Below are 18,064 nucleotides of genomic sequence, written 5' to 3'. Positions count from 1 at the left end.
ATAAAAGAAAAACATGAATCCCTGTGGGCGGGTTCAGCATCAAATGAGTGCGGAGTTTTTGATTTTAGAGAGCATAGGCTTTGGTTGACCATCAGCCGGCTGTTAATGTCAGCATGAGTGGACAAGGACACTGAAAGGATTCTGCCGAAGAAATAATAACGCTCGCATTAGCGATAACGGAATTGTAAAAATTGGCGGAGGAAAGCGTGCCGAAGAAATGGATCGTGTACATTAGGCCATCAGCAGGTTTGACTTTGAGTGGGGCCCGAATCTGACGGCTGGTTACAACCAAGTGCAAGCTCGAAAACTAGTACAAACAAAATGTTATATTGTTGAATTTTCAAGTGATCAGGCAGTTTAAAAATCTTTTAGCCCAGAGACTATTGTGGTTTGGATACAGTGTATAGGCACGTGTATAATCTCAGATGACTTGACACATGACTCGGGAAAAATGCTTATCCCAGCCAGAAATCACTAAGTGAAAGACGAACGTTAAGAAACGATGTTACTCGACGACAACTTTTGCAAAATCAAAAAATTACTGCAATAAATGAGTGTGTCCCTGTCATTTTCGTTTTCTGTACGCTACAAAACCTACCAATATGGGACTGGATCAATTCACAGAGGAGCAACTGTTTGTTGCATTGACACCGGAACTTGCCCTTACTTATTTTGTAATGTTTAATATATATAGACACCTGCTCATGTTTTAGACAAGGGTTCTCAAACCAGGATACGCGAGAAAATTGTCGAGGGTACGCAGGCAACTTCATTTTTGTGACATTGTGACATTTTTAGCAACAGCTTTTTCGCCGATTATCTAAAAAGCGTAAGAAGACTTTAGGCTCATTAAATGCAGCGATTATTAAGGCATAACCTGTCATGCTTTTACATTGCCCTGTAACTTTAATCACCTCACTACATTTACTATATTGAATTTCTGTTTCCATACTGCCGCGCATATGTTCCTTTCATTGCTGGTGCACTATTTAGTGTCCATGTAATACGCATCGCAGTGACAATTCTATTCGTAAACGTCGTTACTTGAATGAAAGTTACAGAGAAAGAAGATGCATAGTTATTCAACCGAAAGGCATAATGACGTTAGCAAACATAAAAATACGCACGTACAGTATTCGATATCGGAATGAATGATCGATAAGTCCTTTCTCGTCAACGAGTAAAGGGTGTTATTAAAAGAATAAACATATTATTTTAGATAACGGCTGACAGAATGCAAATTAGAAGCAAAGTCTGGCAAGGTACGGCCACAATGATAACACTGGTCTACACAAAATTTCCGGTTTGGGTTTTGACAACTGATTTTGGCTAATTTTTGGGCGCTGAATCCGAAAATAACCTCAAATTCTCTCCATCACATCACGTTTTTGAGATATGGAATATCCCTAATTTTAAAAAAATTCAATTTTGAGCCTCCCCCTCTCTGTTGTCAAAACAGGGAATTTTGATGCAATAAACACTGTTTTAACTGCAGTAATCTAGCTATAATTAGCAAACAAGCATTCTATATTAGATTCACACAAATCTGAGGTCATTTCCGGATTCAGCGCCCCAAAATTAGCCAAAATGAGTTGTCAAAACCCAAACCTGAAAAAATAGATCAAATCTGTAGACCAGTGTATAATATGACGATAAGAGGTAAAAAAGTAAATCTTTTCGATCATGCCGAAATTAACGGCTATACGTAGTGGCAATGCATATGAAATGGTGGTTCCTGAGCAGAGATCGTCAAAGTAGTCATGGAGGCTACTCAAGTAGAAGTATCGACACTCAAGTACGAGTAGAAGTTGTGCTTTTAGAAACAACCCAAAACTACTTCAAGTAAAAGTGGGATTTGCAGTCAGGTAAGTAAGTAGTTTTGAAGGACAGTCACGAATACGTCATCATGTTTCGCCGAATCCCGGAAATCGAAAGTTTATGGGTTTGTGTTGATATGTATTTTCAACAGTATAAGGATTCTACGGCATCATGTGATACAAATTATACCGTCCCAACTACCAATAGAACAGTGGTTTTATACGTTTTTCACCCTAGTGCCCCTTTCAGAAATGCGATCGTATGGCCCATCACTAGCATTACAAGGCCCGTAGCTAATAAGAGGGTGAACGACGAGGGTAAGTGTTCGCAGGAAGCATGATGATAATTTTTAGACTCGACGCGAAAACAGGCCATCAATTTCTCCGTCTTGGTCTCTATCTTTTATTGGAGGTGCATATTACTTCTACTTGACTAATTGTAAATATGGAAAAGTAAGAAAGTAGCTAAGTAAGTAAGTAAAAGGGGGGCACTGGCAAGGTTAAGAACCACTGATTTAGACCATTGTCCCTAACTCGGACACCGAATTGAATATAACATCACTAGTTTGACTACACTCACCTTGGTTGCAAGGACTTGTTTCTTTCTTGGTATGGAAGGTAACAGTCACATTGGTATGATCTCCTGTCACGAGGTTAAACGGACTGTTTCGCGAACTTATATTGACATTTTCACCTGCGGTCAATATTGCGCATCTTAATGCGGAAGTGAATACTGTAATACGGACAAGTGTTGGAAAGACTGCCGAATCAGCAATATGATCGATTCCACTAAGGTCTTCGAAAGGCTGCTGGGACATGCAGATTGCAAAATGCTTTTCTTGTAACTTTTCTACTATTTTTGTACCTCTAAGAAGCTCGTCAGCTATTTTTGTGCATGATATTTATATTCAGTGGGACCTGTGATATTACAGACATTAGCATACTTACTGATTGTCCATGGTGATGATGATGTAGGCATGGCATCACCGACACTGGAATTTTGATCTTGACTACCTTCTGCCATGGCAACAATAATATTGAATGGCTAACGTATCATACAATACTGAAAATTTCAGATGGATACAAATTGCAATTACAATGCAGGATGACTTTTACCTGAAAATACGTAAGCATTAGTTTTGATGATGTATTTAAGCAGCATATCATATCATTTACATCACAAGCTAAACAATAATGCTACGCCATCATCAGATAGCATAGTTGTACGGCATGCTCCGGACAATCCGAAAGTAATAAACGCCTTAGAAGTTAGCACTACAGTATTTGATAGCTGCATGAACATGGTAATTGTCAACATATAGACTAGGTATAACACGATTGATTCAATCACTATGAGTGTGCATGGACATTTAATCATAAACTAGGAAACCTCTTCACTAGTACAATCCAAAACAACTAACGCACCTTAAACAATGGTTCCCAAACTTTTTTCGACCGGCCGCCCATGAAGATAGTGAAAAATTGCACGCCCCCGCCCCTTATCGTCATATCCAAAAATATTAAAATGAGCAACCATAATGTTTGTGAATTCCAACGCATTGTTTCGTGGCATGGACGGATTGACACTTTTCATATATGGAATTAGGTTATACACCGAGCAATAATTTTTCGCTGCCCGTAAATCGTGCAGACCGCGAAAAAATTTCCCCTTTAATATTTTTAAACATATAATCGTGTTAGAGATTTTGGAGCCTAGTTTCTTCTACCTCACGTGAGTTTAGCTAAAACGTACCTGACTATAAGCTAAATCCACAAACAATTACATAGCTACCACGGTTGTAATGAATCGACTTGACTCGAGTCATTTTTAAAAATGCGTAATATGACTTGACTCGACTCGAGTCAAATTTTGTATCGACTAGACTTGACCAAAGTCATTTTTTTCAAAGGTGTCATATGACTTGACGCGACTCGAGTCAATTTTGTATTGACTTGACCTGTGCTCGAGTCATTACGCATGACTCGAACCAAGTCGCATTACTTGAGACTAGGACGGTCGATACAGATATTTCACTGTAACTGCGACGAATAGTAATGTAACCACATTTCCGATATTTCGTCTGTCAGTTCTGATACTTGAAAATAGGGCCAAAAACTGGTAGGATTGCGGAAAATCACGATATTATGAATGGGATTCATTCTATATCAGTCGAGCAGAGTTGAAAGAAGTGGATTGAATCGGATATCACTAAAAACTGAACAGTGAACACAATGAATTTGACTCGAACCCGAGTCACAACACTAAGACTAGGACTTGCCCCTCTACTCACTGACTTGGACTTGGACTTGACTCAGTGGTGAATTAAAATTATAAAAAAGACTCGACTTGACTCGAGTCACGACTTTAAAAGTGAGATTGACTTGTGACTCGGTACCATGTAACCTGATTGCAACCCTGACAGGTAACAGCTACACGCATTCACCAGTTACACTTCATTCAGGGGTATCTTCTGAGTAGTGCACATTTCGACATCAGTCAAAATCTATCATCAGTGTGTGGATGCAATTATCACATCAACTCTCTCAGGGAACTTTGCGCCTCCCCTAAGAAGCTTTCACGCCGCCAGTTTGAGAAGCACTGATCCAAACTATTGACTTGCGGTAAGTATCGTTTTTCAACAAACATATTCCTATAAAAACTGAATCCTCTCCCTCTGTCACTCCAATCGTTGAATCGGTAAATTCTAAAATTACCTGACATACTAAATTACAAATCTCCTCATGGGGAAATTATGTGTGTCTTACAATCCATGTTTTCAAAATATATAATTCCAAATATATTAAAATATAATTCCCAAGCACCACGAAGATAAGTTGAACGTCTTCCGAATTTGATAGTCATATATTTTACGCGCAAACCAAGTAGCCTATAATCGATCACCGGGTTAACAAATAGGGCCTACTCGCACACATCGCATAATCATGTTTAATCTGATCCATTTTTTGTCAAAATTAAAATCTTGCCCTGATCCGCATCCGGTAAAACAAAAAAAATAGAAAGTGGATTCGATCCTGTTGCAAAAAAAAACGGATTCCTGTCCTGTTAGAATCCAAAATTCTGATCCTGTACTAGACATTGGCGCTGCCTATAGCCTTCACTGCAACTGCAACTGCGTTACGATACGATATCGGTCGGACTCGAATTATGTCACCTAGATGAGTCGTGGATTAAGGTCTTCTATATGTAGATTTACGTACATCGATTTGAAAGAAATGAAGGAAATCTAAAGCTCTGTTGACTCATAAATGGTGTAATGTTGTTGTAATCTGTATCAGAATAGCAGGTATTGGTCATGTTTGTAGCATACCGTCACCGGCATGCATGATGTGCCGCTAAACAAGGAAGCTGCAGTAATAGCCTTGTAAAGTAAGCCTTTCTAAATCTTGCATCTCCACTTCATGCTATCCCAGAGATGCTGAGCGCCCGACCGGAAAGTCATGGATGTCACTTTAACTGTTGATCATGTCGCTAAGCTGACTCGACCGATGATTGATGCCACTCCCTACCGATCAAAATAGGGTGCTATACCATAACGATATCTTTTCGTCTATTCACCACGTGAACGTTGCCATTCTAATTATACGCAGTGATTAGTGATCCATACGAGAACCCTCGCCAGAGCCACTGTGTTAGTGGTTTATGACTGTATTCAATCGATCAATCGTCGTATTTTTTGCCAATTCCATTGTTTGCCAACAACGGTGTTGGTCAAATAGAGTCCACATGATCCGTGGTATAATATATAATAGTATTTTCTATAGCGTTGATTATAAAGCATTCAAGTGAATAATATAGGTGTGAATTTGTAGGTCACATATTAGCATCATTTGACAAGTTGAGTTTGATACCCCTGATGTACAATTGTATATGATTGTTTGCGGTATTCAAATGTCGGGAATAACGAGTCTAAAATGACTTTTACGAATCCAAACATACATCAAAAGACTTTGTAGGCATATTACCACTGTTGAAAAAGAATTTGCAATATTTCGGTGTTTATTCTGTCCGTGACTCATGTGTTTAATTTCGTACGCACTCGTTTTGTTCGTGGTAAGAGCAATAAGGCGTATTTTATCGCTCCGTAACTGAAAATATTACGTCGTGCGAATTCAAGCGTGCATTGTATGTATTATGTTCTGTTCTGTCGGATACTGTAATTCAGAGTCACTTAATCACTTGGTCACTTTGACACTCAATGTTAGTGTAATAGCCAAAAGCGCGACGCCAAAGCATAATAAAGTGTATTTTATCCCTGCCTAACTGAGAATATTAACTCGTGTGAATTCAAGCGTGCATTGTGTGTTTTGTAATCTGTCAGTTACTGTAATTTAAAGTCACTCGGTCACTTTTAAAAGCGCCACGTCAAAGCATTAAGAAAGGAAAATGTTCAGATATATCAACTTTTCACCTGTACTAGATGTCGAAGTAAGGCTGGATGCAATGAATCGAGTACTAATTCCAATGATTCGAGTCGAGTTACGGCAGATGATTTTTTTCAAGTACTGAAATTAAAAGTCTATTGCCACTGAGAGTTAATTTAGGGTTACCATATTTTTGTTTCTCGAATTCCGGACGATCTTTAGCGCCCACCAGCGGATTTCAAAATAAGGAATGAGCACATTGTCGATCAATATGACGCCCCACCACCAAAGCTTTGTCTATCAACTAGAGGTGGCCTCGATCAAGTTCAGGAGTATGTGGGTGTGTGATGGAAGTTGTAACTAGGGCGGAAGTCACACTTTTTCAGCCCCCTACCACTCAAATAAACACTGATCTTGGGCCCACCCTAGGGTAAATCGATGCAACTTCTGGAGGCTTATTATATGCATCTGGTTTATATATGCATCTAGCAGTGTTGGGATCAAGTCACTACCTTTGAGTCACGAGTCATCTCGAGTCATTGCACATTTTGACTCGAGTCAAGTCAAGTCAATCGATTTTCGAAAGTGACTCGAGTCAAGTCAAGTCACTCGATTTTTGGAGGTGACTCGAGTCAAGTCGAGTCAAGTCAAGTCAAGTCACGAGTCAAGTCACAATTCAAGTCATGTTGCCTTTTTGAAGTATGAGACATGATTACGTCATTGCATTTTGCTAGCTGTCTGAAATACAGATTGAGTGGTCATTGATTCTAAACCAATGAGCGAATATAGAGTCAAATATAGACGCAAGAAGGCCCTGTATCGCTCACATATACGTAGAACTGCTAAACTACGTAAGTAATTGCACAGCCTCAGTTTATAGTTACCAGCCAAAATAGATAATAGCGAAACGAATTGATAAGATGCAATACATTACCTGTTTACCAATTGATATGATACAATTCAAGCCTACGCTAATAGTTGAGGCTTTATTAACTATATTTTAAATCAATTTCAATAAAATAAGAGGTTTGATTAAAGAAAGAACAGAGAACAGAAATATACATTTTGCTATTAAACTACTTTACTGTACTAGTTCACGACAACGTAATCTGTAAGTTTCGGTCACTTCGTTTGCGGTCAATTTATTTGTGAGAGAACAATGGACGTTCAGTAAAGCGCACGATCACTGAAAGATTGGTCGCTCCCACGGGTTACACCAGCATTTAGCGAACAGTCCGACCATATGCAAGATACAGGGATTTTTATCGACACCGATTACTTGATGACTTGAAATTGACTCGTGAATTTTGCTCCGAGTCACGAGTCAATCCACATTTTTGATACGCCGAGTCAAGTCAAGTCAAGTCATTTTAGCAAAGTGACTCGAGTCAAGTCAAGTCATACGAAAAAGGTGACTCGAGTCTGACTCGAGTCAAGTCATGACTCGAGTCATCCCAACACTGGCATCTAGTCGGTCAATGATTTGAATGAATTACGTCTATAATATATTGGTTCTTCCATATGTTACTATATAAAGTTGATCCTCTCACATGATCAAAGTTAGCGGTAGAGCTGATGGAGGATGATGATTTCGGAAATGCAACGAGGATAATTGTACATTGTTAAGTCACGTTCATGTCACACCGATAAGATTATTATCCAGTCTAATGCCGGTTCGCACTGCACCATTAAGCTATATAAACACCGCACATCCGGTGGTTTTTTACCTTTTATGGTTGCGACTCCGTTTCCAATTTGAAAATGTTCCGTGGCCCAGCTTTTTGATGAGTTGAGTACTAATTAAAGGTCGGCACATTTTTTGCAGATTTACTCACGGCCTATCCTGGACCCTGATTACGTTCAACATCTTCACGAACCCCACAATTAAGGCAAACTACCCAGGTTTAGAACCACTATCTTTGAATAAAGCATCCGAACCGCCTAAACCGACTCTATGAATATATCGTCATCTTGTAATTGCGAGTACAATTAGACTTATATTTGTGAAGGAATGTTGTTTTTATTTATTTTCGACCGCAGTTTTTGCGAGTGTGGTAGTCCCCACTTCATATTCAAACTAATACATGCGATACTAAATCGCGCGCAGCGCGAAGAAAAATGTCACGTAGCAAAAATCTGCAAAAAAATGATACTGTTTATGTTGAATTACGAAAAAATGATGAGATTACTTCAAGCCTTCAAAATTCCGGACATTTAGGCATATTTTAGAAATTCCTTTCGGACGCAGTTCTATCAGTGAAATTCCGAACATGTCCGGGAAATTCCGCACGTATGGCAACCCTAATCTAGTAGGGATGATATGAACGTGGAGTTCACGTTCGCGTTCTGTGTGTGAACCTCGGAAATTCATAGGTTCGTGTTCACAAACGAGCCTTGGTAGGTTCTGCACTGTAAACCTTTTTCATATATTACAATTTTTTACGTCATTATAACATCATTAGTTGAAATTCTTCGGGCCACTCTAAACATGGCGCTAGCAGCATAAAAATCACCACTAAACGAGCATGCAATTGGTCAATCTCGAATATTTCACTAGCTTTTTTAACAAAATTTTGTTCGAAATATTTATCTTTATGTTTGGGAATATTCAGTGATTCTCTGTTTCTGAACTTGACCAGCAATCATGCGACATTGAGAAGGAAATACACTGGATGTAGGTGGTCAGCGAATGATGCTCATTCAACCAATCAATGAAATTGATATAAAGAATACATCGCTGTCAAATGTAAAAAATGTAGCAGGCGTGCTGGATCCATCTTGATCCATTTGATATGTTTATTGTATCATAAAAACAAATCCATGCGATTATGATGTTGGTTACTTTATAACATGTTTATGGGTTAATATCGGTAGCAAGTATTGAAACCCGTTTTACACTGCTCAATATCAATCTAGCAATAGTCAGTGACCAAATACATTGGCAGGTTTGGCCTAGACCATGGCCGGCCAACCCGTAGCCCGCTGGCCGCATGTGGCCCGCGAGAAGGTTTACAGTGTCCCACGAGGTCATTTGTGAACTGAGTAATATTATCAAAACTGGATTGCACAGCTTGTGAACTTGCAAGGCCAACCAAAAATTTGATCAGTCTGGCCGCAACCCTTGCGATGTGATGACAAAAATATCAGTTCCGTGACGCATTGTCAGATCCATGGCGCATTGGCAGATCCATGAGCCAGTCACATTTTGGTAGATCTTCGTAAAAAATTTATGCACGCTTCGCGCAACATGTTGTCGCACGATTTCTTGCTTTTAATATTGTTACCCCTTTCTGAAAATCAAAGTACGCCCAATGTATCAGATTGAGTCTAACTATATCCGCGATTACGAGACGAAGTGTCGTTCAACATATACGACCTTGCGACTATGCGACTATGAAACATAGGCACAAAATGATCGACGCATGTTGGTCGAAGCTTTTGATATCGATATGTCCAGGCGCCGAATAGTCCATTCCTTGCAAACTGAGCCCAGCGATATACAGCAGGCCATCAATATAGTCAAGTGACAATATTGTTAACCTATGAACTTCCAAAAATTGGCCTGCGCAATAGTTCGCCAATCAAATGTGGCCCTTTGGCTGAAAAGGTTGGCAACCCCTGGCCTAGACCGTCAAGACGTAAGTTAAGGTTTTAGTCAAGGACTAAAATAAACTACGTCCTTTCTTTTTTTCATCTTGTTAACATTTCGATCTAAAACGTTCATAAAAATCTATAGTTTGGTATATGCCAAAAATACAGAAAATAGCTTATTTTAGCATTTTATAATCTTTATTTCTGGCAGTTTTGGCATTTGAATCCAGAAATGCCAAAAATAACACGGCCTGCTCATGACCATTACATGCCAATTTAGCGGATGCTATCGGCGGCTCTAAGGAATGCGAACCGGGCATATAAGGCATCATATCCGTCAAAGCGTCATTTTAAAGCGGCAACTATACTTTAACGTAAGGCTGGTGGCTAGTGGCTGGTCACCACCATGAAAAATAAAGAGTCGGGAAAACTACAATTGACCGATATTGATATGTGTTAATATAGTTCCTTACAAACACAGTACACACCAGTGATGAGCATCGGAGCGGAGTCGGAGTTTACTACAGATATTTTTTCGGAGATTTTCGGAGTGTTGTAACTTCTGCCCCCGATATCTTTGGATAGCGCTGACCAGAAGACGCTATTGATTACAAACCAAAACGGCTTGTAAAGTTATAATGGAAGGTAATATGCAAATATGGTTGTCAAGTGCATAAAAATCAGCCATCTGCACTGCAATTCAGGACTGGCGAGTAGACAATACTATAAGGCCGACCATATCATCACATTTATTTAGTAAAACAAATTGCCAAGTGTACCATGCTTGCCACTCTAATGATATGGTTAAATAGTATGATTGGCCACGAGCTATCTTAATCTAGTGATCTAGCAAGGCATTTTCGTAGAGTAGTGTATGTAGTGTCCGATGTATAGGATCATTGACGAGATTCTTCGGAGTAGGCCTATCTCGGAGTCTGGGATTGAGCTCTTCGGAGTTGGAGGGAGTTTTCCTTATACACTTGTTGTCCGGGGGATTCAGAGTCTCGGAAAGCACGATCCGCTCATCACTGATACACAAACGCTCGTCGCGGCCGAATAACTTATATATCGTTTCTTGAATAACTGATTGGTGGTACAAAATTTGAATACGCGACAACAAAATCTGAAGCGGTATAGTCCCAAAGTATTGAATACTGGACATTGGGTCAGAAATAGGCTAGTGATACGGAACAAGTTGTCCAAGATTCAAAATGCTGCCATGATGGGACGTCATGTGATTTATCGAACGGTGAAATCGAACATATTGTGGGTTCTATGTTGGCAAAAATTCCGGAATGGCACCCGCTGCTACTACAAATAGAATTGACTGTTCCTTCAGAAATTTAATGAGTTGTAACGGAAGTTATGGTTGAGTTGTACTTAGAAGCATATATAGACTAAGAACCCAACTAACACAGCACGAACGAATAGGAATTTCCAACGCCAACCATAGCGCTGAAAGTGTTATAAACATTTCTTGAGGCTTTCATGTGCGAAACAGAATGTCGTCTCGGCCCGCAGTTTGCCATCTCTATTTTACAAGACGTGCGAAAAAGGAAGAACCACTAAGGACCAGTCAATCAGCAGAAATACCTTTATTGCAATGTAACGTGCGATGAACGGAACACTAGATATATAATATATATGCGTGTGTGTATATGTAAATGCGATAAACTATAAAAAGAAAGAACCTGCTAACAACAAAACCCATGCAGTTTCAGTTACCAAATATATACTCTAATATTAAATATTCTTTACGATATAACGGATAAGTATAGTCACAGAGCGGCAGACTTCTACCAATCTATTCGAATCCACCGGCATTAATCAACAACGTAGATTCATCGATATGAATTGTTGATAAACTGCGTTAAAACACCTTAAAAAGTCTGAATATTGACGAAGGAATTCATAACTTCTGGCGACCTCTAGAATCGGAGTATGCAGTTCCGGAATGTGAGTGCGCAGGACAATCTCTCTGAGCCCCGAGCATGTACTGCTTAGAACCTAAAACGATGGAAAACATATCAATGTACCTGTTATCTAAGAAATATGCTAGGACAGGCTGTTAAATATTACTTCAATTCCGTGTTCGTGCAGTCAAATGTAAATAGGTCTCAATGTCAAACAGACAGGTCCCAAACTCCCAGACAAACACGCACACAGAAGTAGTCTACTCACTTCTGTTTGCAATTCTCTTATGAAGGCCATGTAGAGTTGAGACTCAAGGCGCAATATATTTTTCAAATCCTCCGGAAGTCCAGCGCTTGCTTTGATGTCGAAGTACTTGGAGAGATAGTACTGATAGGTTTGCATCGATCGGTAATTTTCTTCAATCACGATGAACCATTTCCTTTTTAACATCTGGAGCAAAAACGAGCTATTTCCAAGACATCTCAGAAAACAATATTTTAGCAATCGTCGCTCTCCTTTCTAAACTTAAAGATCGCTATAGTTGAAGGCATATAGTGTCACGGTAAAACTTTATTCGTCTCCATACGTTGGCCTTCTCATGACCGATTTCGAGGTGTCATGTAGGCCGACAGTAGCAAGCATACTTAGTCATTTTTGACAGCACAAGCCACGTGGTAAGACATTACATAATTCAAACGTTGGCTTGAAAGGTATCATAACTGTGCACTGTACACTGTCGATTGCGCAAACACCTTGCGACTCGATTAATTCCGAAGTTATACTGAAAAATTAGTGCGCAGGATTATTCTTAGGAATGCATCATATACTGTGTATGAATAGCCACGCTTCGCCTGACAAGGGAGTGCGGTACATGCTATACGATACAAGCTATACGATTCACACACCGGCCCGCATATGAAACCGAACTCTTTAAACTAGAGAATAATTTTCTTCCCACTCACAGGACATTGTGTTGGCAGCCCATTTATTTCGAATTTGGTATCTCTGATCAGACGCGTGTAGAGAATGTCACATAACAATCGAGCACTTCCAGACCCACTGCCCGAAATTCAACGTATGTAGCTAAATGACCATTTAAAACGGCTATCCTTGGGCGTTGGCGACCTCGAAGGGGGCACTAGATACAAAATGGGCAATTGGGGGAGCTGGGGGCAAAGGGGGGTTATGCACTATAGAAGTCACTGTGAGAAATCCATTGATTAATATCCATATCTGTGCACTAAGTAGAGATAATTGAATATGTGGTTCACGGTCGTAGAAGGCACATTCAATCTGAAATCATCACAAACGCTCTCCATGGATGTTCATTAACATGCAATATTAAGTTTTCGAACCAATCAATAATAACGAACATATTTGAAAGCCCGCGAGGCTTATGATACACACGTTTATTCACGCTCGTACATCGAGTACGATGAATCTTTCCAGAAATTAATGCACAGCAATGAGGTGCAATGACATATGGGGGAAATTGGCTTACACAATATTATTCCTTGGTGGTGTCTGTAATGAGATTTCAACAGAGTTGTGACTTTGAAACAACGTATAAAGTGCTGTATATGATGATATTAACCTAAAAAAGGTCATAAGAGCCATAGTCGTATGTGTGAGCAATAAACAATCAACTTTTTGTCGATGGTAGAAGAGCGTTTGGTACTTGGATTATTTGCCGGGGAGGCGTTATGTCATCAAGTGTCGGAAACACTGATTCAAAGCGCTACGACTTCGATACACGTATAGCAGAACTCTTGTCGTCATCGTCGCCATTACCATCCGATGCTAGTCACCGCATGTGGTTAACGTATAGGGGAGATGTGTTGTCGACGGATCACTGACACCGAAAATACTTGAAAATTTATCCGCGATAATTCCATGATTACACTCCGTGAATTTGTCTACAATTGTATGCTGACAGAATCTTTCCTCACATGCAAAAAAATTCGACCTGCGTGAGTTATGGGGTCTGTGACAAAGGGGCAATTAAATGATATAATAATCCCATGAAATCAATATCTTCCGTCGCTTTGCCAACAATTTCGACGACGACTTGCAAGAAAATAATAGCTTATAGGCCAGACCGGACAATGTATTCTGGAGTCTGAGTATTGCTACGTTGATATTGAGCAGAGTGTAAAACGGGTTTCTATACTTGGTACCGATATTACCACACTAACAAGTTATGCAGCAGTAGCCAACACCCCAATCGCACGGATTTGGTCTTTATGATAGAATAAGAATATGAAGTCAAGATTGACCCCGTACGCCTGATAGATTTTTTACATCAGACAACGATAACATATTCATTGATAGGTTGTATAAGCATCACTCGCCGACTACCTACAATCCTACATGTAGTGCATTTTGTGATTTGCGGGTCAAGCTCACGGCAGCGAGTCACTAAATACTCACAAACGGAAAGCTGGATATTTCGAGCAGACTTTTGTAACAATAAATCAAGTAAAATTTCTGTGATTGTGTTGATTATTTTTTACGTTGCCAGCGCCATGCATGGAGTGGACCGCAGTTGAAATGCAATAAATTTCAACCAAAGATGATATAATGAAATGAAAATTGTAATATAGGAAAAAGTTTCACAGTGCCGAACCTATCAAAGTTCGTTTGCGAACGTGAACCTCTAAATTTCTGAGGTTCGAACGCAGAACCCGAACGTGAATATCACGTTCACCCCAACCCTGGTCGATATTAAGGCTGGGAAAAATCGATTACCTGCTGATACGATTTTAAATCGAGGCCAGCACAGTATCATTCATTAAGACGTAATATGGCAATATGAAAAATGTTGAAAGTTTAAATATGTACCTTTATGCGACCACAAACAATTTATTGCCTGTTCTACATCGATGAAAGTGAATTTGACTCCTTCTCAACCAAGCCTATTTCATTGCACTTTGTGACAATGCTGCGTTTTGATCACGACGTCACGGATGGGTCATTTCCACTAACGCGCCTAGATTTGCACCACATGTTTCGGATGATGCGATGCGACCAATGGAGGTTCCAAACAAATATATAACCGGTACAATACGACATGGATAGATAACGAATTACGAGGGTCAGCAAAATGTCCTTACGTTTGCAGGTAGGTGGTTTCGTTCACTTAGGCCGTCTGGTCTGCTGCATCGCGGGAAATTATCCAGCCTCAGTCGAGATGGGTTTCTTTTACACCCATTTGGATGCATACACATCATCTCTTTGGAAATCTGAAATGGTAATATCAAATAATAGTACTATAACTAACGTTGATGAGGTGATAACACATACGTATATGTCGAAGGCTCTGTCAATATCGAGATGTAGTTTATGCAGCGCTTGCTTCGAGTCGAAACGGTCACCGAAAAACGCCGGTTCCACCATAAGAATCATTTTGATCACTAGCATGATACTTAGATATTTTCCAGCCATGTTGGTTTTGTTAAGCCTGCGCCACACTAAATTTGAGTATCACAGAAGATGAATCTCGTTGTGCATTATCATTCCTTTTATACTGATGGCATCGCACCAGCACGATACACATTACGTCATACAAAATCATACTAAAACAAAGACATATGCTTCACCTTATGTAGTAGATCTGAGGACGAGTTTGCCTATTTGTAATCAAATAGTGATTTGATGCTGGACTCAAGCATCTTTTAGGGCGGTTGTGTCACGCACTTTAAGTCCCACTTTTGTTTATTTAACTCGCATTGATGACGCCACTTTTACGCCCCTAATCGATACCGAGTATTGTAGAATTTACCCTATTGTACTAGCGAGTTAAGGCAAACAATAATTACAGATGATTCAACGATTATGTTTTGCAGGGATACATGTACATGTCTGTCACCTTGTCAAAAATCGTATGAGATGACGATCCAGCTCTTCGGTGGGCGTAACAAGGCGGCGTTGTAAGTAATTTGGTGTCGTATAAATGGTACACACGAAGGTGATAGCTGCGCATCGTTTTGATATTGCTCAGAATAGATATCGCAAACGCGTTTGTCTTTCGTCATTTGATGGGCAAACGATCGATACTTTACAAAACCCTAAACCCCTTCATATTATATGCAAATGAAATTTATATCGCGCAAAGTGTGGAGTTTACATGTCTGCCTGAAATCGGTAGCCTCGGAAGTCATTTTCCTGACTCGTAAACAAACAAGAGATATATATCTATTGTAGGGATGATGTGAACGCGAGGTTCACGGTCATTCGTTCGCGTTCTGTGCGTGAACCTCTGAAATTTGTGGGTTCGCGTTCACAAACGAACCTTGGTAAGTTCTGCAAAGCTGTGAACATTTTTTATCCATCACTATTTTACACATCATTGTAACACAGTGGTCTGCGATCCTTCTAGGTCCACGAGACATTTTTTAGAAGTGCGAGGCACCTCTCAAAAATTCACACCAGTCACATATTTCGGGAATTAGGGATTTTTATCAACATTTTCAGTCCACTTATTTTTCAAACGAAACTCGAACGTGATGAAAATCATCGGATTATCCTTGATCGGTGGATAATCCGCGATTTATCAACGAAAAACTCACATAACTCCGCTTCTACTGGTCGGAATTGACTCAAATTTGTTTTGCAACGTCTTTGAAGACAGCTTAACAGTTTCATGGGGTTGGCAGAATTGATTTTCTATAATAAATTAGAAATTTTAATTTAATCTGCGGAGTCCTTTACCTGTTAGAATCGAACCAAATTTCGTGTGCAGCGTTTTTTTATGGTAACCTGACAATTTAATCAGTGAATGGCTGGAATCCGAAAAAAAGTTATTTTTGAACAGCCCTACTGCAGATGCATCATTGTCATTTCGGCGCTGACCATTTCATTGGGTTTTTGACACATCCATACGTACACTCTTAGCAAAAATACTGCCTATTCATACCCAAATTGCAGAACAGGGTGATACAAAAATACATAACCTAACTCGGAATTATATTGCGGTAATAAATTAGGATTGCCGTACGTTCGGAATTTCCCGGACATGTCCAGAATTTCAGAGTTTAAACGGCGTCCGGGAGGAAATATTGAAATATGTTTCAATTTCCGGAATTTTGAATGCTTGAAGGGAGCTGAAATTTTTTCCTAAATAAACATAAACAATATATTTTTTTGGGGAAGATTTGTGCTACTTGAATTTTTCTTCGCGCTACACTCGATTTATTGTCACATATATTTATTTTAATATGGGTACCCTATATCCTCGCAAAACCTACAATAAAAAATAAATTAATTTAACTGTCATTCATTATTGTAGTAAGACTATATATGGTCTCAAGTTTAAGAGAACGGTGTATTCGTAGTGTCGAGAAGGCCGTTTGGATGCTTTAGTCAAAGATAGTGGTTTTCGGGCTTAGGTCTTTTTCCCTTTTCTGGGAATCGCGAAGATGTTGAACTTATTCATCTTCCAACATAGGCCGTGAGCACTGGAAATGTTTGGCGACCATGTGTTTAGTAATCAGTCTAATCCAGTGTTGTCATATGTCCGGAATTTCCCAGACATGTCCAAAATTTCACTGTTTAGCATGCATCCGGGAGTAAATTCAAGAATATGTCTGAATGTCCGGAATTTTGAAGGATTGAAGTAGGCTCCTAACTTTTTTGTAAATCAAGTTAAACAAATTTATTTTTGGGCAGATTTATACTACATGAGATTTTTCTTCGCGCTGCGCACGATTTAGTGTGGCGTGTTTTGCTTTTAACTTGGGGATCACAACCCTCGCAAAAAGTGCAATCAGAAATAAATTTTTAAAAAACCTTCATTTACTGAAATAATCATCATTGTCATCGCAATTATAGGAGAACGGTATGTTTCTAGATTCGGTTAAGTCCGTTTAGATGCTTTAGTCAAGTACAGTGGTTCTGAACCTGTGGGTCGTTTGCTTTTATTCTGGAGTTGTCGAAGATGTTTACCACAATCATTTTCTGAAATAAGCGGTGAGCAAGTCCGGGTAAAGATGCTGACATATGGTGGGCCCAAGATCAGTGTATATTTGGGCGGAAGGATCGAGGCTGAAAAAATGTGGTTCCGGCCCTGGTCACAACACAACCACATACCCCTTGAGCGGATCGTGATCAGCTCTGGTAGCTTTGCTATTGTGAGGTCATCTTGACGGAAAATGTGCTCATACCTCAGTTTTAAATCCGCTAGTCGGCGCTAAAGCGCATTCGGAACTACTCTAATCATCTTACCAAATTCTGCGGTGAGCCACGGAACCTTTTCAAATTGGAAATGGATTCGCGACCATGAAAGGTTGGAAACCACAGTATCTGAAAGCTGCAGGTGGGTACCTTCAATCCGGATCATAAATAGTTTTATATCCATGTGA

General features: G+C 39.7%; 2 protein-coding genes across 3 annotated transcripts in view; both read right to left on the bottom strand.

The window, feature by feature from the left end:
* The window catches only part of LOC145456395 (NACHT, LRR and PYD domains-containing protein 4E-like), a 96,337-nt gene extending 91,314 nt beyond the window's left edge, over nucleotides 1–5,023 (bottom strand). Inside the window, exons 1-2 of one of the 2 annotated variants that reach the window (XM_080334512.1) lie at nucleotides 2,766–5,023; nucleotides 2,398–2,511 (exon numbers count right to left, since the gene is read on the bottom strand). In XM_080334512.1, the coding sequence (XP_080190638.1) occupies nucleotides 2,398–2,511; nucleotides 2,766–2,841 (190 nt within the window). In that variant the 5' untranslated portion in view covers nucleotides 2,842–5,023. The remainder of the gene's footprint in view (nucleotides 1–2,397; nucleotides 2,512–2,765) is intronic. The other variant, XM_080334511.1, reaches the window with a different exon arrangement.
* A 6,348-nt stretch (nucleotides 5,024–11,371) lies between these two features.
* LOC145455135 (uncharacterized) lies at nucleotides 11,372–16,019 on the bottom strand. The gene is made up of 4 exons (XM_080333094.1): nucleotides 15,009–16,019; nucleotides 14,819–14,947; nucleotides 11,973–12,155; nucleotides 11,372–11,798 (listed from the first exon to the last, which is right to left on the bottom strand). Exons 1-4 carry the CDS (start codon nucleotides 15,147–15,149, stop codon nucleotides 11,619–11,621), a joined length of 633 nt encoding a protein of 210 aa, XP_080189220.1. The 5' UTR covers nucleotides 15,150–16,019; the 3' UTR covers nucleotides 11,372–11,618.
* Nucleotides 16,020–18,064: the final 2,045 nt, after the last annotated feature.

Source organism: Botryllus schlosseri, chromosome 14 (genome assembly GCF_051294905.1).
Source record: "Botryllus schlosseri isolate E-star chromosome 14, Bs_hap1, whole genome shotgun sequence".
Classification (NCBI taxonomy): Eukaryota; Metazoa; Chordata; class Ascidiacea; order Stolidobranchia; family Styelidae; genus Botryllus; species Botryllus schlosseri.
Note: the sequence above shows the minus strand (reverse complement) of the source record. Positions and strands in the feature narration are given on the sequence as shown.